At 38.2% G+C, this 25,204-nt stretch overlaps 1 protein-coding gene across 1 annotated transcript; it reads right to left on the reverse strand.

Moving 5' to 3' along the window:
- Positions 1-1,056: 1,056 nt before the first annotated feature.
- ITGA6 (integrin, alpha 6) lies at positions 1,057-25,204 on the reverse strand. Its single transcript, XM_009894550.1, has 25 exons — positions 25,083-25,204; positions 24,593-24,672; positions 22,536-22,791; positions 20,900-21,031; positions 18,396-18,606; positions 17,749-17,942; positions 17,522-17,610; positions 16,637-16,764; positions 14,820-14,915; positions 14,252-14,313; positions 12,760-12,917; positions 11,710-11,865; positions 10,241-10,356; positions 9,165-9,354; positions 8,997-9,080; positions 8,723-8,802; positions 8,488-8,565; positions 8,274-8,376; positions 6,988-7,161; positions 5,866-5,964; positions 5,361-5,471; positions 5,179-5,277; positions 4,703-4,828; positions 3,097-3,226; positions 1,057-1,422 (listed from the first exon to the last, which is right to left on the reverse strand). Exons 2-24 carry the CDS (start codon positions 24,659-24,661, stop codon positions 3,119-3,121), a joined length of 2,919 nt encoding a protein of 972 aa, XP_009892852.1. The 5' UTR covers positions 24,662-24,672; positions 25,083-25,204; the 3' UTR covers positions 1,057-1,422; positions 3,097-3,118.

Consider the following 25,204-nt stretch of genomic DNA (forward strand, 5'->3'; position numbering starts at 1 on the left):
AGTAAAATCTTTAAATAGTTTCATCAGTTATGTTACAATAACTAGATTACTGATAAACACAACATTGTGGTTCTACTTTTATCAACATTCAGGTATTCAGACGATTCAGTAGTCTCAACGCGGATCTGCTCAGATCCCCGTAATTAAGGTAAGTTAGGCATGTATAGCCTCCTTCAAGTGCTGTATAACAGTTGCAGTAGTCAATGCCTTTTGCCAAACAGGAAGTCCTTATAAAGCTGAAAAGCTGTTTCCAGAGAACCTCTCACTTTCTTGCAGTAAGCATAAAACTGTATCTAAAAACCCTACTTCTGCTTGGTGTCCAAATCATTAAATAGTCTGAAGTAATATACAAACCATGTTACAAGACCTGATAATTCCTATTACATAAAGTTAAAAGTATCAGGAAAAAGAGCCCCCATACACATCATTGGAATAAATATTTACATTTTTAGAAAGCATTGGCACCTTCAGTGATGTATTACAGTGCAGTGAAAGCTTCAGGTCTCATAATCTTAAGTTCAAAAACACAGTGGATTTTAAGTTTCAGTTAAGTCTTTGGCCTAACAGTTAGTCAAAGACAATGATTTATACCAAAAATAAATACAAAAAAGACTAATATATATATATACAAAAAGTACATCTAATATTCAAGCCTCTCTTTTAAAAATAACCTGTGTATATTTGTTGTGAGCAAGAATCACACAATCTGATCTTAAAAAAAAAAAATAAAAAAAAAAATGGAGCAACATGACCTATTGCACATGTAATTTAAGATGATGCTTTTTGTTAAGCCCTAACTACTGCAGCAGGCAAAGTTTATGACTAAAGTAGACTTACAGGTCTTCAGATTATACTTGTACAAAGTGTGTTAAGGCCACTGTGTGTTTATAATGGACCATGCATTGAGGGAAGGATGGAGAACCTGTCTTGACCTTAACCATGCATACCTAAGAAGGTTAGGATCACAGGAAAATGTCCGCCATAGTGGTTTTGCATATTTTGCAGAAAAGACCCCAAATCAACACAGCATCTTCTAAAGCGTGAGTTAGATTTGAAGGGGAGAAGAGGCAGTCTGGAAATTAAATAATGCAAATAAAGTCTGTTGAAGCAATTTTAACTGTGCAAACAAAAGCCTCAATATAAGTAGTAATATCTACAATCAAATAGTGAATGTCCGTAGTGTTCATAGGTCTAACTCCATCAGTATTCCATTAATGAAAACATAAACCTTTGTCTGAACTTCATGGATGAAAATAATTTTCCCTAAGAATAACTTTCATTTTCATTCCATTTCGTGAACCACTGTTTTGTCTCAAGGTCTTTGTATTTCCCATCTTTGATCTGCCGCTCTTCTTTTCGAATTCTTACAGCATTGTATCGGGGGAGACTGTCTTCGTACCTAGAACGCTGGAAGAACCCGCACTGGGGCAGAGAAGAAAAAGAACAATTTAGGTTTAAGTTGCTGCCAAAGTACTACAATATAGAGGCAGTAAATACTTCCTTTGCACAGACATACAGGTAAGAAAATTGAAAACAAAAATCTGTAGGCCAAAAATGTAGTGTATGTATCTGTAAAAAAACATGAACCAACAGGTCTATATTACTTGTTCCAACAGCAGCTGAATACAAATCCAGTAATCTAATACCTTAAAAATATTCCATCCACTAATTTTCTGAATTTATTTTACAAGTCATCTTTGTAAAGCTGTTTGTTCATATAGTGAGAGAATTTAATGCTATACAAGGAAATAGATACAGTTCAGGAAAACTTGCTTCTCCTGAATCAAAAGTAGGTATGTACTTCAGTATCTTCCTGTATGGTGACATGATTTACCTTTAAAAAACCTACAGAAAGATTTCCAGGGCCTTCAAGAAAAGTTACACGATGGTCTTGTTTCTCAAAGCACCATCTCAACTACAGTCACCTGAACTAACTACACGTATGCTGTATTAGAACATGAGTCTTGCTTAGTTTGCTGTAAGATAAAAAACAGACATAACTTGAAAATTTTGTAATGTCCCTGACACAAGTCTCACTAGATGAAATCTAGTACAGCTTATTTGTGCCCTGCAGGTTTTTTTATTCAAAGACACTGCAAAAGCTAATTTTAACTATTGAGGATGGACTGAAATTAGTTTTCAAAACAAAACGGAGTTATGGCCACAGTGTTACAAAGATGATGATTGGTACACTCAACTTTACAAGCTTATGATGTCAAGAGATTAAGGTTAAAAGACATTGTGCCATCCAGCTGTCATTACATACTGTTAGGAAAAAAAGATTAAAGTGGCAAGGTCTTGTTCATAGTATTCGGGGTGGTGGGTTTTTTGCTTTTGTTTGCATTTTTAAAAAAAATAAAAATATTGGAACTCAGTTTAAAAAAAAAAAAATATGTCCAGACATAGATGAAATCTAAAACCGTCTCTTAGTTAAGATTTCATTAAACATTGTTTTGATGTATTTTGGTTAAGAATTCCTCCCCATCCCAATCCCAAACATCACTTTTTAATATAGTGTACATGCATGCAATATCTTAAGTTGAATAAAGGTTGCTAGAAGCATAAATCATCATGCATCTAGTAGCTTCAGCAGAGGAAAGTGTTCCTAGAAAATTGTACCTTAGAATTGAAGGAAAACAGATGTTTCCACAGCAATTAAATCCCTGTTATGAAAATGCCCTTCATTATAAGCAATATGTATCTTTTAGCATGCACTAAAGGTTAGTAAAGCAAGTTTTTTTTATCATCCACAGTGTCTTAGTTTTAAATCTTAACTCTGCAGTGTTGATTACCATCTCCCAAGATTAAAAAACTTGTACTGTTAAAAAATACTTTTTTTAAAAAAATAAAAATACTGAAAAACCATTACAACAGATCAAGATGTTTTCTAAAGAAATAAACAAAAGGCTTTTTAGACCAAGGTAAAGACCTGTGTTTGTTCACGTGTATCAAAAGCCAAAAGATCTATCAACAGAACGAGCAAGCACGATAGTTTGAAATCCAAAAGTTAATAGAACATATGCAGTAAAGCTTCATAGTTAGCCACCGCAACCACAGCATGTGCCATAGCTAAAAATTAAAAATATCATCAATTACCAATTACAGAAGTAGTTCAATACTATGCATCAGAAGTAAGCCTCTCTTTATCAGATGGCTGAGCATGGATCTCAGCCTTGTGATATGTGGCATCGTAATGATCTTTCTTATTTCTCTTGAAGAAACCACACTACAAGGAAGCAAGGTATTTAGTCAATTTTTGTGGACTAGAAGAAGTCAAACCTATTAAAACTGACTAAAATTACTGAACTATCTTCCCATTCTCCCTTCACAGGCCAAAAAAAAAAAAGCCAAAAACAAAACCCACAAGCTGTTTCTAGATCTGAGAACTTCTTGGACTAACTCCATCTGTAAAATAATAGAATTACCTGAGGTAAAGAATATTATTTTAGAGGCATTTTGATAAATTTGTAATACGTGTGTCGTCATCGTCGTCGCTTTTTTAAGAAATGCTACTATAAAGTCTGACCATAGCAACTAAAGGTGGCTGTGAAGAGCAGAAAGGCGGCTATACAGAAACCTGTTTGTGGACTAGTGCACAGGATAGACACAGGGTGGAACAAAAAATGAGTACTGCTTTGACCTGTACAGCAAAAGCATTTATTTGTCTTAAACAAATCATATAACTGTCTTTGAAGTACCTTGTTTGTCCTTCATAAGATGGCACGGTGTTTGTCATCAAAGAAGCATTTTACCCTGTGCGCGCGTGTGTGAAAATGCATGTATTTTCATGTGCAGTAGAACACTAGTAGTCATAATTTAACAGCCCACCCAAAGTATTAATTCATCAGGAAGATTTGCAGCAGGGGCTGGGCATTTATCAGAAAATAGGGAAGTCAGAACTCTCCTGTGAGAAGTAACTTGCAGCAAATAATAGTTCCTCAGCACAACCAACTGCTGCAGTTTCTCCAGAAGAAAGTGACAGATAGGGTATTCTTTACCTCATCTTTCTTAATAACCTTCTGCTATCCCATAACAGCAAATACTAACTGCCTATGCCTGTAAAAATAAGAATAAAAGAACTGCCTGTTATACTTGGAACCACAGTTAAGTTGTAAAAATGCCCAAGGTAGTTAGAATAGGTACTTGATTTTTTTCTTTTGTAAATTGTGAATCTTTTGTTATACACACTTATTTACTCTTTTAGGGTTTCTAAGATATAAAGCCAATACTACAGAAATTCACCAACACACTCGGCTATGTATTATTTTCTGTACCTTTCGGTTATTTTTATCTACTATCAGTTTAATGGTATTTCTAATGTTATAATAACAGAGCTCTGCTAAAACATTTGTAGATAGTTCACACAAAGTTTCACACCTAGTTGCAGAAGCCCCAACTATAGCTGTATCCATCCACATCAAAGTAATTGTGGTCTCTGAACATTTGTCTCACTTTTTGCCCAGAGCTCAGAATATTTCTTTTGCAGATGTGGAAACAGAAAAAATTTGTAACAAGTCTTCCCGTGTAACCATTTTCCTTCCAAATGTTGCAAAACTGAGAAACTGATAATGGTACTGTACGGTCTGGTTCTACTTTGAGTCCCAAATACAAACCAAAATACTTAATCATTTGCTTAATTAGTTTGCTGTCTTGTCAGTTGTAGACCAGGAAGTGTAAAATAACCAGATGAATAAAAACTCACCTTCCATAGTAAGAATACCAACAGTGCAAGCATCAATATTCCAGCAAAAATAGCTACTGCAATGATCCACCAAGGTACTCCTGTATAAAGTGCTACTGGTTTTGCAGGAAAGACAGTAACACGCACCTAAAACAGAGAAAATATGTGAAGATGGAAAAGGCATTTCAGAAGCATCCATGTTTAATATAAAGCTGCCATTTATACAGTCTTATCTCTTCTCCAACAAGATGACTTCTCTCTCTCATCTACAAAATGTTTTTGAAGTAGTTCCTACTGTTTTCATTTCAATACGGTAGTGGATTTTTCCAGTTAAACCAATTAAAAGGTAAAAACGATCAATAATTCAAAAATCAGTTAAAACCCTAAACTTTTAGCTACTTTTGCTTTAAAATGGTGGGGTTTTTTTCCCCAGTCTTTGAGATAAACTGGAAGCGTCACAACCATAACATATGGTTAGCATGAAATGTTGAACCTACCTGAGCAACTTCATTTGTGAGTTTAACATTTTTAGCTGCAGCAGGAACACTGATCGAAGCCCTAACAAGAATGTCCAGGTAGTTCATTTTGGAGTATTCCTGTTCCAAAATAAAATATGGACATTAGACACAGGACAGGAAAGAACTCTGACCTTCCAAAAATGGCAGGTAAGAGGACTTACTTCTAAGAAAGTACTGTTCCACAGTCTGGAACGCAGCACAACAGATGCCTTGCTGTCTAAGCCCTTCAGGGGACATTTTATGTCCACACACTTTGCATTCACGTTGCAGTCCTGCAATTACACATTTCTACATGTAAATAAAAACACATCCTCACAAATTGCTTAGACACCCCCTCTTTCCCCCCAAAAAAATGAAAAATTGGATTATATGCTTCTTATTTATGTGCAAGAACCAAAATCTGTTTGTACTGACAGCAACATGAAAATACAATGAAGATGCTATTACCTGTTTATTTTAATGTAGTAACTACGCAGGAATACTTTCCTATTTCTCTCTCTTCAGTAGATAATGTAAATGGTCAAATTTCAAAAGCATCGATACTTGAATTTAAGATAAAAACAAAGCAAAGAGATACCTTCTTTCACCCTGCCAAACTCAGAAAAGCCCTCTTACTAGTGCGGGGGGAGGTATCCAACAAGACTATAGCTGCTGCAATGTGCTCACCAAGGTCTTGTATTTTCTTTCTGCGAATAAAGAAAAGGCCTTGCTCTCTGTAGCCTGCTTCTCTGCAACCTCACGTTTCCTTCTTGAGTTATGGGATTCCTAAAAGAAAAAAAAAAAGGGGGGTAAGACAGTTTTCGTAGTTTATCATAAATATCTCTTAATTCTGACCCCATACAAGCAGAGAAACAGGAGTTCAGTGAGTGTTTTCTTTTTCCAAGATCTGCACATGAGTGACATCACTATATATATCCCTACTTATCTACATTTATTGCTAATAGTGGAGTCAGGACAATTACTAGAATTTGAGATTACCTAAAGAAAGGTCAACTGACTACTTTCTTTAATAGGTCAATGGGGGTTTAGATGTGTAAAGCTTTCAATGCTATTTCCATTTTTGTTCTATATAAAGGGTATTAATGTAACTATGCTAAAAGAATAAGATTGTGCTATGGTCAGTAGACGCTTTTTTTTTTTTTAAACTGTGTACTAATTGCACTCATTGAAAGTTTCATTAACTAATGTAGTGATCTGACAAGAATGGGTCTATGTGCATGCAGTTTTAAGGGTGAAACTTAAAACTCCTCCTAAATGATCTTAAGATTATATGGGAAAAATAATGAAAAAGAAGGCTCAGGGTTTAAGGAAAAAATCTTGCCAGATAGGCACAACGAAGGGCTATGAAACTTCCTTGAGAAATTCTTTTTATCATATTTGTTGTAAGTAAGTAAATTTAAGTGCAAGCCCTTTCTCTTTAAAAGATTACATGGAATTTCCTCAGGCTGGGGAGATGCTTACTGTTGTTTATTGTTTTCTGTGTAAGAACTCCACCAGATTTCAATAATACTGATTAAATGAATTAAAGCCAACAGCAATCTCATCCTGTAAGAGCATATGACAACAGCACCCATTGCAAAAACAGTCACCATGACATAGCATCTATCCTTTGGCATGTTATCCTCATGAAGTCTCCTAATAAGTTTAAGCCTTGATACATTGTTCACGTATTGCGCTCACGCTCAAGACAACAAAAATCATTCTGGAGGCAAGCTCTTATGCCCCACTATCACATGCTGCGGTGCTTCATGTTGTACTAATTCATGAACAGAAGACAGGGTAACATACCGCAACATGCAAACTATTGATTTCATTCTCAGGTTGACAGGAAACTTTTTCCAAGCCTTTGGAATCTATTTTCATCAAATAAAGGAGCCATTTGCCATTACTAATTTCTTTCGGCCATTGGATGTCCAGGGAAGCAGTACCAAATGTTTTCAGTGGTCTGCCCAAGTTAGTTACCTGTTAAAACAAACATTCTTTAAACTGCGAAATACTTTTTAAAGCAATTTTTCGATCAGAAGCGTTATTGACTTGGGCAAGTTTTAAACATGCAGCTACCAGGAAATTTAAAAGCAGATGAAAGACAGTTGAAACAGAATATAAAGACAAAGCATATACTAAAAGCTAGCATACTTGGATAGCAAGTAAATAGAGTTTAAACATAAAAGGATTAAAATTCCCTAACATGAACTTTAAGTTGTTGATTTTTAGAAATGTCTTCATGTGAAACAACTCCAATTTAGAGTTAACAAATCATTCAGTTACACAACTGAGGCAAATTGCAAGTTTATGAGGAACTCTGACACAAAAAATAACCAGGTCTTGCTCTCATATGGAAGTTGTTTCTCAACATGCTTTTTGCTTTCTTAGTGTTACTGTTCACAATAGCAAGTTCTAAAACAGATATTCCAACTGCTTCTACTTTGACACATGTAGGTACAGAAGGAAGTAAAGGATTGACAGAGAGAGACTTTAATCCTGACAAACTACTACGTACAAAGACAGGAGGGCTTGCATTAATGAAGAAGAAAAAGCAACACACTTGCTGATAAACCGAGATTTTACAGAACCAAAAATGGTCTCTCTCAGCCTTCTTCTTGATTTATTAATTAGGTAGAAGACCAAAAGAGTAGAATAAACCCACACATTCAAAGTGCCTCCTGTGATGTCTTCTTGTGCCTACTCAATCCGGTATGCAGTAAGTGCACACGCTCACTGCCTATGTGCATCAGTTAACACCTGGGCATGGCACAGTGAGGGTTCTGGGTTTACATTTTGTTCCCTTCCTGCATGGGGTTTTATGCTGTACAGCTGAATGTGCACGAACTGCTCAAAAAAAAACCAAAAGCGTACAGCCTCAGGCCACTTCCTTGGAAGATGATCGTAAAACATCAAGGCCTAAAGAAGCTCAAGTCTGCAGTCAGACCGCATGTTCTGATCAGGAAGTCAGGATTTTGGGACAAGAAAAGCAGATTTTAAATCCAGCAACTTTTCCAAGTATTCATATGCATAAAGAGAGAAGCTGTTCATTTGATTAAAAGCAGCTGTTGGCATTAATCTAAATTACTCACTCTGAATTCATACTCTATGAGGTTTCCAATATGATCTTCAGATTTCATTGCACTCTCACCAATGATGTTACCTCCAAAATATACCTGAGAAGGCTTAGCGACTCTGTTCAGGTGGGGGTGGGGAAGGAGAATAATCAGATTTTAACGAAGTCTGCAGCAAAACTGTCGTCCCCAACCCGGGGGGGGGGGTGTGGTGTGTGCTATCAACACTTACCCAGTGAGTGATAAAAGCAATTCAAGAACCACTTTAGCGCTAGCTGTAATTGGAGTCGAATTAACTTGAGTGCTTGTTCTACAATGAAAAGGAAACAATGGGGTTTATTTTACAAATTTGGTGGTTTTCACTTTACTCTTAAATTGCTTTTGTGAATTCAAGAAATTAGTTCAAAATGTTTACAACTGTATATAAAAACATAGCGTGCACACACAAACACACACAGAACACCTACGTTTCCAACTTCAGATTAATGTCCAAGTCTGTTGTATCAACATTAACTTTAGTGGTACTTAAGATCAGATAAAAGGTTACCTAGAGAAGAAAGAACATCCATGAAATATGTAAACATTTTATAAAATATATTGAGTCTTACAGAAATACACCATCAAGTTCTAGCATTAAAAAGACCAATCCAAATCAAATTTCCAGTTATGACACACAGAAACTTTGGAAGACTGCAGTCAGAAATCAAATTTTATAACTTGAGTAAAATAGGTGCAACTTACATTGGAATTTCTTTTGAAAGGATTTCCAAGTTCACACTCTGCTTGAGAACCATTTTGGTTAGCACCACACGTTAGCTGTTTTTCCTGATTAAACAGAATACACTTGTAAGTAAAAATATCCATTAAATACTTAAAAATTCTGGTATCTTTTTTCTTAAAAATACTTACGGGATAACCCCTCATCTCCCTGAAAGCAGAATATGTCAGACTGTCTGGAAAAGTTGCAATTAGTTTAGCTTCATAGGCATCTTCACCATCTTTTTGTGGATTTTTTGCATCAGACGGATTGTTTGTCACTGTTATTTCCAGGGCAATGTCCTTCTGATCTTTCAGAACAAGCACTGGCATTCCCTTTTCACTACAGAGACAGAGCATACAGGGTTGTGTGCATTAGGAAAACAAACGTGTATGAAAGTTTGCTTCTTACTATGGCTTACCCAAATGTAATTCCCTCTATTAGGGAAGAACTACTCTAAGAGCAGAAACGCATGAATGGTCATATTTTTTTTTCCCAGACAGGATATAACAGACTGACACACCCCTCAAGCAATCAAGAGTTTATATAGTATTTCTGAACCGGCACTTGCATCTGGCTCATGTTTAGTAGTGATGAATCTTATCTGGATAAATATACTGACCTACTTTTTTCTTGTAAAGTATACATGCTTTTGGTTTCCGAGTCAGATTGTGGCACTCACGGCTAAAGGCAACTGACCACTGACAGCAAGTAAACATGCTCACTTTTGTTTGTTTTACACCTCCTTTCTAATTTCACTGGCCCTCCAGGGAGGAGGGATGCAGCGGGGTGTTAAGTGCATGTTATGGTGAAATGATTTCTCTGTTCACTTCTCTGCAACTGTTTGTCTTAGGCTACTGGACTATAGTATATCTGTTGTCATACTCGCAATCAAATTTCATCTCAAAAATAGTTAACAGTAGCACACACAATAAACTACTGCAAGACTGGTCTAGAATTTCATTTCTCCAGGGGTTAGAACCTTTTTATCAAACTTTTAGCCCACATCTGTACAGTCGTGGCCTCTTTGTACCTACTGGACTCTGTACTATCCCTCTTCTAAAGCTCATTCCCACTCCCTGACCTTCCTCACCCTGACAGATCTGTACAGGGCTGTGTTTGCCAGACTAACAGAACAAAGCTGCTCCACCTCCCAAAACTCTCCTAAAAGGTCTTTTAAACACTGATTAATAATTTGTTTTTTAGCAATGCATTAATCAAGGCTTACATCGGTAAATAAGTAAACCTGTCTTCATTTCCTTCTCTAGTGCAAAACCGGTACTGAAGTTTCAGATTGCTGTGACATTCATTGTCTTCTCCACATCCTTCTTTTAAGAACTCCACCTAAACAAAACCAAAGCACTTTTACTGCATGCCACATGATACAAGCTTAAAACAAGATTTCTGATGTGCAGAGCATAAAGCATCTACAGGGAGCTCGGAGACACTTCCCTGGGTAGAGTAAGATGACCTGACTCTCACTTCTTGCCTGTCAAGAGGGTTTTTCTTTGTGAGACGTAGCCCTCGATGCTGATAATTTTGAACTTTAAATGTGACTAGAAGGCAGAGTTAGATAATGCTGAGTGAGAGGTACACTTCTAATGAGGAGAAACATCCTTAAGTCTGATTCTTCAGTGAGCACTGAGGAAATGAGATCTTTTACCCAAGATATTCCCTCTCTTTTACGTCACTGCTGCAGAGTTCTAATGCTGTTAGAGCATCCTAACCACAGAAGAATTAAACTCTACATTATTTTGTGATGTGGGACAAGTGTTCGTAGCAGGAGGCGATGGGTGAGCCAGCAATGTGCCCTTGTGGCCAAGAAGGCCAATGGCATCCTGGGGTGCATTAAAAAGTGTGTGGCCGGCAGGTTGAGGGAGGTCATCCTCCGCCTCTACTCTGCCCCGGTGAGGCCACATCTGGAGTACCCTGTCCAGTTCTGGGCTCCTCAGTTCAAGAAAGACAGGGAACTACTGGAGAGAGTCCAGCAGAGGGCTACAAAGGTGATCGTGATCAAGGGAATGGAGCACCTGTTACGAGGAAAGGCTGAGAGACCTGGGTCTGTTTAGTCTGGAGAAGACTTATAAATATCTAAAGGGTGGGTGTCAAGAGGATGGGGCCAGACTCTTTTCAGTGGTGCCCAGAGACAGGACAAGGGGCAACGGACACAAGCGGGAACACAGGAAATTCTGTCTGAACATGAGGAAAAACTTGTTTACTTTGAGGGTGACAGAGCACTGGAACAGGCTGCCCAGAGAGGTTGTGGAGTCTTCTCTGGAAATACTCAAAACCCACCTGGATGCATTCCTGTCCAGCCTGCTCTAGGTGAACCTGCTCTGGCAGGGGGGTTGGACTGGATGATCTCCAAAGGTCCCTTCCAACCCCTACCATTCTGTGATCCTGTGATTTCCATTTTTAATCAAAAGTACATTTCCTCATAAACTTGTTGGGGAGAGAAAAAAACCCCATACCTAGCAACTATACCATCTTCCCTTCTGTTGCAAAAGAAACACAGGATCTAGTTCCTAACATTTTATAACAAGTTCATAACAAAATATAAAATATAAGCCAGTAGTTACAAGTCCAGTGCCACCCTAGTTACTTCCCTTTGGTCATAATTTACCTTTCCACAGTCTTTAAAATTCAGTGATATATCAAAGTGCAGATTTATGGGAAAATGTGATCTGAAAGGCTTACTTTTGTGGTCTTCGTTTCAGATTCATTTGAATCTAGAATTGGTATAAGATCCGGAAGTGACCTCTCTTTTCTTGTGGACTGTGAGCTAGACTCCAGGCCAGCAATTTTAACACTGACTGATATTGGAATGGGGCGTAGCTTATCTTTAATTTTTTCCTGTTGAAATATTTTAAATGGCTTGGTTAGTGTACAGCACAGAGAAGAAAACACAAAAACTAGCTTTTGATATACATTTTAGAATAAGCAGTAAAGCAAAATCTTTTCTGCTACATTTTGCAGTATTAAAACTATTCACCATATAGAAACCCAGTACCTTCTAAAAATATGCAAGGACACAAGGAGCCTATCCCTGCTGTCTTTTCATTTTTCTGGCTTCCTGATCTGTTTATTTCTCTCACCGTTAAGAATTCCTAGAATAACAGGTGGTAACTTGGGCAAGTGAAATTCACACTACAACAGTAAAATAACACACTTTCTCCCTATTGCATAAGTTCAAGCTCTTTAATTTGCTGTGGTCAAAAGCACCTTGGAGGCTCCTTACTGCTGAGCCACAGAGAATCCATTCAGCTCCTGGAGCCATGCAACCTTTAAGGGCCAGTGCAGCAGCCAAGTTGGAGAGCACACACCAAGCTTTCTTGTCCTGCCCATTCATCCCATCCAAAACCTGTGGGTTACAATTCTTTTCCTAGCCAGTCACACTGTTAAATTCTATAACAATTATTTCCGCTGGAAACAGCTCTCCATTTTTGGCATTTATTCCCTCTGTATTGTTCCAAATTAGTTCAGCTCTATTGACCTCCAGAGCATGCTGCAGTGGCTACAACTTTTATTCATTGTTTGTAAGAAGGGCAACAGGAGGAAGCAGCATGTGTGCAGGGAATAGTAAGGTACTACTTAACTATCCTCTTTTTTCTAGTTTTGAACCTTTATATTGTACGTGACTTAAGTTCTATACAAAGGTACCATGAGGCTGAAAAAAAAAAGCATGCTTTTGTTTTTAAAGGGATCTAAATGAAATAAAATAAAATAAAATAAAATACTCTGCCTTACCTGCAGTACAAGCTTGGTTGTCACACACTCTCTTGAGTTCTGCCCCCTTAGGGTTGTACTTGCAGTAAACTGATCGGAGAGGTGGTCTCTGAACCGTACCCTAGATGGCAGGCCTAACTGCCTCCTCTCGTTTTCTGCTTCAAATGTATAGTTGATCTCTATGAAGAAATAAAATAGGTCACTATAAAAAAAGATCCCTTGCCGTATTAAAAAGGACTTTCATTTCTCCAGGTATGATCTTACAACGTTATGTTTCAGCCAGTGCTGGGCTTCACAAACTGTCCTCAGTTATTTACAAAACTTTCTCCATCCGTCAGTTTTGTCCCTCTCCAGTCGAGGGCCTGGTGCCCTGTGCATGTATCTAAAGGAAACTTCTAAACCAAATCCTTTTATTCCAAAAGCGCCCCATTAGTGTATCGGCAGGCAGAGCTGGCTGGAGGAGCTGTAATAACTGCTGTGGAGCCAGTAGAGGGCTGAGATACAAAACTTTCTAAGTACTCTGACGGCTGTCCTAGATTTCTGTTTTGTCCCAAATAGCACCTACGCAGCCAGCAGGATTTAGAGGTCAAGGTACACTGTTAATTTTAACACTGAAAGCAAAAGTGTGGCTAGAGCTTTCTAGCTGATACCGAGACATGTTTTGATAGATCTGAACTCTGCCGCTTTTAAATCATCTCTGCATTCACTGAGCTAATTCATTGTTGCAAGGATGGGAAGAGCCCCCAGTGTGCCAGACCTTGGGAGTGTGCAGGCAGGCACACGTGAGCCACCTCTGAGAGCTGGGAGCGCTTGACCTGTTGAAGGACCAGGACCTTATTCAGGCACATCCTATGGATTTTACAAGTAACTGAGAAATTTGGGGCAACACAAGAGGAGATGCAGGTTTGGGCTTAAAATTCATCTAATTTCTTCTCAAAATCCTGCAGTTTTCTGGGCTGTAGTAACAGCCGCATCATAACAAGAGAAAAAACAGCAGACGTGAGAAACTAATGCTTTACATTTTTAACTATACTTATGGTACAGTCTTCCAGGCTCCTATTAATAAAAAGATTTTTTCTTTCAGTTACTGATTTCCACAAATCCATTTTCATAAATACAGAACACTTTTATAGGGTAAGCCTCCAAGAAGATATAATGCTTACTAGTGAGATATAAAATGGGCTTTTAACACTATTCCTAGAGCAGCAGTAACCTAAAGAGGCAAAATGGTTTTGGTCTGTATGGCAGCCATTTGCTGCCTGGCAGTTATGTTACCTAGAAAGCTTCAGTTCAGTCTGTCATCCACAGAACTTCCTAATGCACCAGCATGGCTCTAAATACGTGTTACTCTCAATACAGATAGTGCGATAGCTGATCAACCTCAATATTGAGTCACATTTTAAATTTGACAGTCACTATAATTTGAGTACTCTTGCACGATACACTCTAAAGAAGCAATAAAAAAAACAAACCATGTCACAAACAGATCAAAAATATTATCTTCAAAACTTACTTATTGTTGGATTTAAATCACTGGGGTTTGCTGTATATTGAAAACATGCTCTCACATCCATCCTGTAAAAAGTGCCAAGAAATTAATATTAGCTTCAATAAGGCATGGTCCAACACACTGAAAAGTTTTAATAGTCCATTGACTGATATTATCAGTCTCACGACAGGTTTTCATGCTAGAACAGTAATTTGCTGCTTACTAAACTGAATTACAAAGCAAGAAAAAATGGTTAATAAGCAATTAGAAAAAATATTTTCTGGCATTTGCTCTCGCATCTCTACTCATGAGAAAGCTGTTCAAGTTAAGATACTTTTAAGTGTTAGAAGTGGCAAAGTGACATTCATTTGCAAAAATGGGCATTATGAACAGAACTTATTCCACACCTTGCCTTTAGCACAGTAGTCACAGCAAATTCAGGAAGGCAAAATGATCACGTGCAGGTACATTTGCTTAACCCGAATGACTGTCATATCCCTTCACGTTAACATCATCACTGACTGACTGAATTTTGTCAACAAAAAACTCACTACACCACAGCTTCTGATAGAATAATTATTTTAAAATTTACCATATTTCACTAGGGTCCTCAGGATTCTTTTTCTTTAGATCAATTCTGTCAGGCTGTACTGTAATGCTTCTTTTAATGCTTATCACAGGCCGAGATCTTCATTTTGGGGAAAAATGAAGAATGAAAAGAAGGGGTAAAAAAAGACGGAAAAATTTCTGTTAAGGAAATAATTTGTGCGAATCCCAGATGCCCTCCATGCCTGCACTGATTTGCAACAAAGACACCCCAAGAAACACAAGAGTTTGGCTTTGATAATGGTTAGAAACAAAAGAAAACTACTTAAAACTAAGCAAAGCAAATCACAAAACCCAATTACAGTTGCATTAAATGCCTGACAGGGAAGCAGGGTACATTAACGTGATGTTGTGGTTGTCATTTTATAAACATAAAAAAAAACAGAAAATTCAAAGTGGTGGTTCCCACCCCAGTGGTAATTCAGCCCCTTTGAACAACTGCAGATACTACAGTTCATTCAAATTAACGTTCACAAGAGCTTTAATATGGAGCCTGGGTGGCTGTGGGAAACGATGTTTTCATTTCCTGACTCCTCCGTGTGTAGGCTGTAACATAATTCAGTCTGACAACTTTTCCTTTCCTGTTCCTTTTTGGAAGGGACAAGAAAAGACAGTTCACATGAACAAACGAATGAGCTGATCCTGCCGTCATGGAAGCATCTAAGGGTTGTTTAACATGGTCATTAAGCCACCTCCTCCTTTTCTAGCAAATTGCTTTTAACTGAGCCACCCCTTTCACTGTTTGTCTCCATAAAGGTTTTCGTTCTCACCTTTGTATAAGTTTTTGTACTGCTCTTATCAGCAAATGATTAAAGCTCCTTTTGAATAAGAAGAACACTTAATCTACCCAACTTCCCTTCCACAAGCAATATGAGTTGCTTTTGTTGGGTGCTGTTTCAGTATATTTAAGAACATTCCAATTATGTACACAGATACCATACACCTTAGAGATGGGATCATCAAAAAATTACACAAAAGATTATTTTGCCTGAAAGGTGAGCTGTTTTCATCCTCAAAATTGAGATAACCAGTTTTGGAGCTTCTGCTCCTCCTTTGGAACCTGACAGCAAGCACCAAAGACCTGAACTTGATGCAGCATTCACAGCTCTGAGGAGGAGACAGTCCTCTTCCTTCTTATTACTAGTGATTCAACTTAACAGTACATTAAACTGGGAAAAAAACAGAAGTCTGCAAAAGACCGTGACCTCATCCCTAATTAAAGCATACGCTACAGAAATCTGAAAGAATCCCATGTGCAGGGCTTCCTCACAGCTGTTTCGTGGATCCCACTGCAACCTCAGCAAGGCCGTAGACCTCGCTGCTTTTGGAGCCTCAGCTACAAAAGGAGTTTGGTTTTGTTTTGTTCTATCTTCAGTAAAGCAGGATTAGATTTATCTAAGAGCAGCAAACAAAAGCTCTAGCAAATGTATCAGTTCGCTTCCCCTTTCTTAAGGCAAGAGAATTACTTATCACGCTTAATTAATTCCATCAAAGGACACAGACATCCAAGTAAGTTGCCACAGGGCAAAGCTGGAGAACGGATATACGACACATCAGCGCCCCACAGTAACTGTCTACATGCACCCTTTTACCCTGTATTGATAGTAAGGCAGCTTCTCAGTGCGAAGAGGAGTATAAAGTCACAAACCAATTTATCAATTCCCCCCCCCCTCAGAATTTCCAACTCCTAAAGGGAAAAATACACTCCAGGCCAAACACCTTTTTGTTACTTCAGAGCAGTTTGTTTTTAAAAATCTAAAACCAAAACCTTGGTGTAATTAGTTACAGTTCTGTATATAATACCTGAACACAGATACAGAATCTGAAAGGGAACCAACAGCAATATCAGGGTAGGAATTTTTATCCAGGTCCATGTTTCCAGCAATAGAGTAACCAAAGAAACTGGTGCCTGTTTTTTCACCATCAAGAATCTAAAGAGCAAACAGATTGAGGGAATTCAGACATTTAAAAGCTATAAAAGTGAAATAAGTAACAAGTGAACATCATTGTCTTACGGCCAGGAAAAAAAAAAAAAGGGAAAAAAAAAAAGAAAAAAAGAGAGAAGAAATACAAGGAAATAGGACCTCTGTATTCAGGTGACACTGAAGTGCCAAGATGATTTCATTTTCTTCCAAGCAGTTACTTTGCAATAGCAATGAGTATCAGAAATGACTGTGTTGCATAGAAATGTTGCCTAGCTTATCTTTATTTATAGTATTTATGCAGTATAGGCACTTGAAACTGGAAAAGTATTCTAGAAAAGTATTCTAAGTATTCTAGTAAAATTCCATTCTCACCTTGCAAACTGAACATAGTGGTCCTCGAGAAAAAAAGTCACAAATGTCTTTTAGTAAAAAAAAGAAAGTGAAGTAGTAGAATGAAAGAGAAAATGAAGAAATGAATTATTTTCAAATTTCCTTCAAAAACCCTAAAAACTTACACATCTACATGTCTTTTTCCTTCTCTACATGTTATTGGTGCCAAAGGACTGCCCCAGAAGAAAAACGTGTATTAAAATCAAGAATTTGTAATCTTTCTGGTCAGCAATGCAATCTTTGAAGGGTCCTGTGCCTTTTCTGCATACCCACCACCCCACTTGCAGTAATGAAAAAGGAGAAGATGGATAGCCCCGTCATCCCTTTAACTTTGTGCAAGACTAATTATATATAGTAAAGGTTATTTAATTACCTGTGCTGGCTTTGTATTTATTCCATTCCTGGATCCATGGTAAATGTATACTTTGCCAAAACCATCGTATGGAGCCCCTACTGCAATATCTGTTGAAAATAAGTTGCAACAACTAAAATCATTCTTACTCTTTCTGCAGCTTGCCATCATGATCAGGGTAAGATGTTGCAAGTCCGGCATTAGCAAAAAGGTCGCGTACATTTTTATTGTAATCGCTTTTCACTCACCTGGATATCCGTCCTGATTAATGTCCCCAACATTTTCAACGGCAAGACCAAACATGGAGTCAGTGGTTCCATTTAAGCGAATAGGTTTTACTCCTTCCCATTTGCCTTGCCGGTTCATGTAGATGTACACAGCGCCACCAATATCTCCACTTCTGTCGAAATACTGTGGGGCTCCAACAACAATGTCTTGCCATCTTAGAATGAAAGAAAAAAAAAAAAAAAGAAAACAGTGCTTTTACAGAAGAACTGTGAAAAATAAGCGATCAGACTGTGGTCTCAAGGTCAGCGAGCCAAAGAGCTGCTGAACAAAGACTAAAAAGTACATTAAACTGGTTGAGCAACAACAGCTCCACTGATGCTGCGAGCCGATTATAGTCCCTTTGTGACATACACAGATCTTTCTAGGGCCCTCTTTGGGTATGAGATTTCTTTACGCTAATTGTTTACATTTACATAAACTCTTTTCTATAATTGGAAAAGTAGACTGTCCCCTGACAGGTTCTCTGAGATGCTCGCAATTTCCTCCAGCAAAACATAGCAGATGGGATTGGGCATTCCTTGTATTCCTAATGCAAAAAAACAAATCAGAAAGAAACGAGGTTGCCATCTTTCATTATACAGGCAGCAGGAGTTAACTACAGCCATACCCGTCACTGTTGAGATCCACAACAGCAACGTCGTAGCCAAAAGAAGAGGCCAACCCTTCCCCTTCAAACATGTGCTCCAGTGAAAGCGCTCTCTGATTTTTCTCTTTCTTCAGTAAAACAACTGCTCCACTGTGGTTGGCTCTTGGGGCACCAGACACAAAAGTCATCTCATCTTGGGAGACAATTCCTTTACCAGAGTCCAAAGAGAAACCTTTAACAGAGAAAGAAATAAAATATAAAAAAACAAACAAACAAACAGCTTGTATTGTTAACAGGAAAAAGAAATTCCCCTACTATATTAAAGTGGTATATTGAATAGAAGTTTTGTCTAAAACAGCATACGATACACTGGGAATTCTCCATTGCTATTTGGACTGGTGGATGCATGTTTACAACTTTGCACTCCTTCATACATTACATTTAAGTATTTCCCCCACAAAACGTATTATTTCATTGCTCATCCAGATCTACTTTTCACAGACACCAAATACAAGATCATTTTTAAACACGCCAGCTTAGAAATGACTAGACCTTACCACTTGAATATAGCTCGAGTATTTCACCTCTGGCAAAAATTATTATAAAACTTCCTAAGTACAAGTCAGTATCATTCTATTGCAAACATGCAAAACATACTGCACAAGCACAGTCTTTTACATGAATGATGTATACAGTATTTGAGAATGACCTTACACAGTTATGGTAAAATTGGCAATTTTGATTTAATTCAGCCCTAAATGACACATTCAAATTAATTTAGTCTTACGTATTCTTTATAAAAGTCAACACATTTTAAAATATATGAAAAACTGAGTTAAAAGAATATACTGCATATACCAACATATCAAATAAAAGTCAAAGTAGAAAATTATGCACATTGCAAGGAAGAAAGATGCTTGCCAGCAGATAGAAACCTCCCTTCTGAAACACTTCATTAATGAAAATAATGAAAATTCTCAATTACAGCAATTCACAATGACACAGTTTCAGAAAAATTCAGGGAGTCCCATCTGGGGTAGGGATGAGAGGGTCTGCAGAAATGCATGACAAATCAGTGTTTCTCTGAAGCCGTGTTATTTTGCAAGGTCCTTCACCTGAATCCCTGTTTTTACATGCTTTTACTTGCAATGCATTTGAGATGAGGGGGATGGAGGGGAAGGGATCATGTCAAAGGTCTGGAGATTACGTCTGACCGGATGCTGCCACCTCAAGTGGTCACAAACCTAAGTAGCTATTCATCATTACATCCACTGGTTTGTCCACCTGTGTGCCGGGAGGCAATGTTTTGTATACAAACTGATCTGGATGAGTATCAGATACAGCTGTCAAAAATAGAAGACCTGTAAACACCAGTGAAAGATTGAAGAGAAAAAAAAAAAAAAAAAAAACAGTAGTTAAGCAAAGCAGCTATAATCGTGTTTATTTACTGTCTGAACAGAGGGAACAGCAATGCCAGTGAACAGCAGACTTGCCTGGAACAGGTTTTGATTGCAACAAATCAAAGGCCGCATTTACATTTAGGAGATAAATGCATTTGTTATGAAACTGCAAAAAGTCAGTATTACTGTGTTCACAGCAAAAGACACCTCCACAGCACTCCTTACCAATTCTTATTTCACCAGAAGAGATTATCAGCTTGACTTTCTAATGTAAGCTCTTATGATTTATTTTTTTTCACCCAGTAATTACTGCTGATATTTAATGGAAGTTTATGTTCTCTTTCTTCTAACAGGTGTGTACCTCTAAGTTGGCTCTTTTCTTGGCTTGCTTTTACTTTTTATATTAGCAATGCCCTTTCCATCTGTTCAGCTTTCCACCAATCACACAGAAATTCCAGTTTCAAGTTACCAAAATTGTATTTGTTGCATATTCCCAAAGCAGCGGATCAACACACCACAGAAATCTGTATTAGAACAGGAAGGTTCTTTATCTTTGAGGCCTTTCCAAAAATGCAACATAGCCTTTTCTCTGCACCAGCGTATCTCACTGGTGTACAGTAACATCCAGTGGCTTAAGGATAAAGTGCAAGAGACTCACCTCCTGCAACACACACACACTTAAAATATAAACACTATTCATATTATGGCATTTTAAAGGCCTATAAAAACTTGAAGAATAAAAAAAATTGCACTCACCTACCAGGAGAGAGAAACCGCAGTCATAACAGTTACATTCAGAAACTCCAATTTTTATAAACCTTCTGATAGCACATCGCAGAGACTTTGTGACTACGGTACTACTGGGAATCTGTAGGTCCTCATCACAGCTCTTAAATCTCTCCTTACATTAGCAGCTCTTCTAGGTACCTCAGTAGAGTATCATCTTACACTTAAAACCAGCCCACACATCTGGCCCAGATGGAGATGTGAATTATCCAAAACGGTTAACATGTTACAGGGTCCACAAATGAAGGATTTTCTGATCCCGTTTCGTATCACTGCACCAGGCTGGGATACAAACGTTTAAGAAGCCTACAGAGATTTACCTTATGTACTTAATCCTACCTAAGTAACTGTTAGCTGGAACAGGAACTAGATTCTTATCTTGGCGGCTCTCATCACCAACTTCGTAAGGCCCATCATCAAAGATACCCAGATCATAAAATGTCTGATTCTTTTGCTCTGCACGAACCACCCCTGAAGAAATGAAATGATAAAATAAAAGCAAATGAATGGTAAGGGAGAAAAATAACAAATAAATGGTTCCCAACTAACATTAATTACGATGAATGAGAGAGTGACTGCTGTTTAAATGGGACAAACACAAAATAGTGCACTTGGTGACGGCGTTTTCAAAAGGCAATGAATCTCTAAGTTCTATCTGTGTGCCAGAATCTCCTGCTGCTCTACAGAGAGGCCATGCAATGATCTGGAAAACATGGGATACTAAGAAAATTCTTAACAAAAATATAGGACCAACTGGGTCAGGAACCACCCCTCATCCCACAGTTCTTAACCTCATACAGCCTCTCTTAAAAGGCAGGTAAGTGCACAGGAACACAAAAAAAAATAAAATAGTGTTCAGCTATGACAAACACCATTCATATATTTAGAAAACATTATTTAAGGGGAAAAGAGCTATTGTTTGATAAAATACGCGCTTCTCTTTTATCAACATGCATATTTAACATTTTGGCAAGCACAAACATGTTTTTCCATGATACAAGAGTACTCATGACTGATATACTGTAGTAGCACTTCTCTGCAATTAAAGTAAAAGTGTCTGAACTCAATATGCTGTTTCAGCTTGCTCAGATTTTGTTGACAGAGACGTGGAAGATTAAGTTTTCACTAAAGTACACCTTGTGCCAGAGCTTAACTCAAAGATTTTGCATGGTTCATATAGCAGGCACAGGTCTACAAGGGTAAAAAAAATCTGATGGTTCGAGGATCAGATGTTCTAAAGAGGGGAGTATTTACAGTTGTTGGTGTAATGAAGTACAACAGGAAAAATCACTTGAAGAAAATGAGACAGAGCCGGCCATTTAGATGCTTCTCTATATAAACTAACAGAGAAAATCTATGGGTTTTTTCCCTTAAGTTTTGGAATATCTCCTAGCTGATATAGAGTACTTGGCTCTTAGTCAGACAGATCATCCATGGAATTTTACATGGATATCCATAGATTTAGATATGAACACACGTAGTATTGCTCTGTTCAGTTATCTTCCTGCAATCCTCCAGTATTTAATTTGGGAAAGCACTTTCCACAGACTTCACAAAGAATAAAGTGGAGAATACTGCAGCGTAAGCAAAGATCTCAGTGCAGCTATCTAACATTTGCTCAAATGCAGGAAAAAAGGTTGGTCAAATAACTTTAAAATAATTTAGTAATCTGTTCCAGTATGGAAGTCTCAAAGCAAGCACTAATACGGGAAAAATTCGCTGTACATATGTGCAAAGTTCCATTATCCATTCACAAGTACTCCCTCAAAGATATTTAAAGGAACTTCAGTAAATACTTTTGATACAGGAGCATAGCATTTTGTGAAAACAGGGTAAAATCATTTGATCCCTATTATCCCCTCCCCCCCCAAAAAAAAAACCAAAAAGACCCACACACACCAAACTTAGGATGCAACCCTTGTGAGCAATCTCAGAGGAAATGGGAAGGGTAGGCAGGAAGGAAGCCAGGCCGTACCTTTCCAATTGTAAGTGCCTGGGGCACCAAATACAATATAATGATAGTCTCTAGTAAATGTAGCAGCAACACCTTGCTGACAGGAACCAAACTTCTCATGGCCTCTTAAACGACCGTCACAAAAACTCCATACTCCATTATCCATATCATCCTTAATAGTGAGATCCTGGCTCAGCACATAGCACCTTCCAATGATATCCCGGGTTTCCTGCACTGTGTTTACATACTGCCTTTTCTCATAGCGATGTGCGCATGTCTGCAAGATAGAAGAAATAACAAGTGATGCTCTCTGTATGTTTGTATGCAAGTCATCAAAGAAGGCTGACCTCCTTTAGCAATACTTCATGCTAGCAATGCTGTAAGTCACCTTGTAGACACATCTGTGTTGCAATGCAGCGAGAGTCCACTGTTCCCTACGGGCAACATATGGGCATCTATGGATACAAGTCAAAGCAACCAGCTTCATGGTCAAGGAAGGCTGCACAGTTAAATCTCTCTTCTCTGTGGGATTTAGCATTTTTAGCCCTAAAGCCTTCCCTGATACCTAATACCCTCTCTTTCAAGAAGTGAAGAGAGAACCACCCTGTCTCTCAAAGAAGGACGTAGCTGTGTTTCCCCACAGCTGTCAGTTAAATGACTTAGATGTTTGTGCAGGACATGAGAAGGTGGTTCAACTGCCATGTACCTGAGACTATTCAGAACTCATCCCTTCCAGAAAAGTGCCACAAAGCAGAGGCTGAAAGCTTTTCCAGTGAAGGGGAGAGAAGTTGTTCCTACTTCCTACGTTGGATGTTCCACTTACAGGATAACTGTCACTGGGACAGAGCAGCAGCACTGAGCACAACCTATTCCTTAACCTTTTGGACTGTTCACCTGGGAACAGAATTCTAATCAAATATTTAACACCAAGGATGAAGAGCCACTGGGTTAAGTGGTGTAACCACCAAACCATTGCAAAAAGAGGTGGAACAATCAAATCGCTTTGCCAGCAGTGTTTTTTGGCAAAACCAGATGTAGTATGCGTGTGAAGAGCAGAAGCAGCAAGCCAGGTTGCTCAGCTGATACACCTTTTTGATGGTTCCTGTCAAGGCTTAAATATTAAGCAAATGCCCAGCTGCTCCCGAGCACTGCAGTACTGCCCTGCTGCACAGCGACCTTCAGGCTGCCCACACCTCATCTATTAAGTGCATTTGCCACTTATCACTTAGAAAGAAAAGTTCCTTCTCAGAAAAGACAAGACAGCATTAGTTGATGATTAATTATTCAATGAGAAGGACTCTCTGGCTGCTCTTTCCCCCTTTGGGTTCTGAGGCAGACCGAAGCAAGTTATTACTGCCTCTATACACTTAAATAACTCCAGATTCACACCCTGGAGTTGCCTGCCTCCTGTTTTGGAAGCAGTGGAATCAACCTGCAAGAATATAATTAGAAGGGGAAGCCTCACTGCACTCCCATTTTATGATGTAGCTGGTATCCTGCAGCACCATGGGAGGTTTATTTAACTGAGAAAGCTAAAAAAGTAACATTCTCTGGTTAACTCCTGAAAGCTTTTTCTCTCTGTATTGTATAAATTAAAGAACAGCTAGTAAGTAGTCTTACTGCAGTCAACGGCCACATTAATTCAAAGGAGCAACTCAGCCAAAGTCCCTGATGAAAGTTAAAGCGAGGCTGATCATCTTGGAAAACAGGCTGATGATAGCCTGCCATTTTTACAACCTTATCACACTATTTTTCCTTATTTCTGTAGCCAGTAGTATTTAACAGAAACAATGTGTATATCACAAAAAATAAGTGGACACCCTGAAAATGAACTGTGCATCCTAGGTTGTTACCAAGCGTATAAAGAAAGGCTAACTTACAGTTAGAAAAAGAATTTAAAGCTTTTACAATCTCAAGTGTCTTACTTTGCTAGGGAGACATTTAAGTCCTTATTTACAAGAAATCACAGGAGTAAATATAGCAAAGTTACCTTTCAGAAAGCTGCATAGAAACGCAGACCATTCAGAACATTTACTGTAGACCCAAAATGTTTTTATAAGTTAGTCCTTTAGACTTACCACCACATTTCCTCCTGGCCCCTGACTTTGGACAGTTACACCCATCCATTGGTCTTCTTTACTCTCCATCTTTGGGTCAGCTGCAGAATATCATAATACAGCTTCAAATATTGACAGTTAACTACTTTTTTTGTTTCTTTTTTTCTTTTAAAGTCCCTGTCAGGACTGAACTTCATACAGTACGTGAGACAGTCTGCAGGTGGCAGTGTCTGTACATTTTATCATTGACGACATCCATTTTATTAAACACTTCTAGCATATTACTTCATGTCACATCAATTTACAAAAGAATTAGAACATCCAAATCTACCAGGATTTAAGCATCTCATGCTATCTTAGCAATTAAGCTACAACTTATTCTGATGCACAAAATGTTATGTATAAATCCGTAGAGGCAACTGTCTAATACACTGCCTCTGGAAAGGACCACATCAAATAAGAAAAATCCAACAACTGTTTCAATCCAAAACAAAAGAGCTGATGAACTTACTGTCCTCATCAAATATGACACGTGTGCAGCCTGTATTTGGAGACGTGATGTCACAGCTGTACAACCCTCCTGTTCTGTTGGCTTGTTGGGATGGAAAGGCCTTTTCCCGAGGAGCTCCAACC

This window comes from Charadrius vociferus, unplaced genomic scaffold, assembly GCF_000708025.1.
Source record: "Charadrius vociferus isolate BGI_N301 unplaced genomic scaffold, ASM70802v2 scaffold161, whole genome shotgun sequence".
NCBI lineage: Eukaryota > Metazoa > Chordata > Aves > Charadriiformes > Charadriidae > Charadrius > Charadrius vociferus.

Coding starts and splice junctions, on each gene's coding strand:
- ITGA6 (XM_009894550.1), bottom strand. CDS start 24,661: ATGGAGAGTAAAGAAGACCAATGGATGGGTGTAACTGTCCAAAGTCAG. Junction 21,032..22,535: donor AGGCACTTACAATTGGAAAG/GTACGGCCTGGC, acceptor TCATTTCTTCAG/GGGTGGTTCGTGCAGAGCAA. Junction 5,472..5,865: donor AAAGAAAATACAAGACCTTG/GTGAGCACATTG, acceptor GTGTAATTGCAG/GACTGCAACGTGAATGCAAA.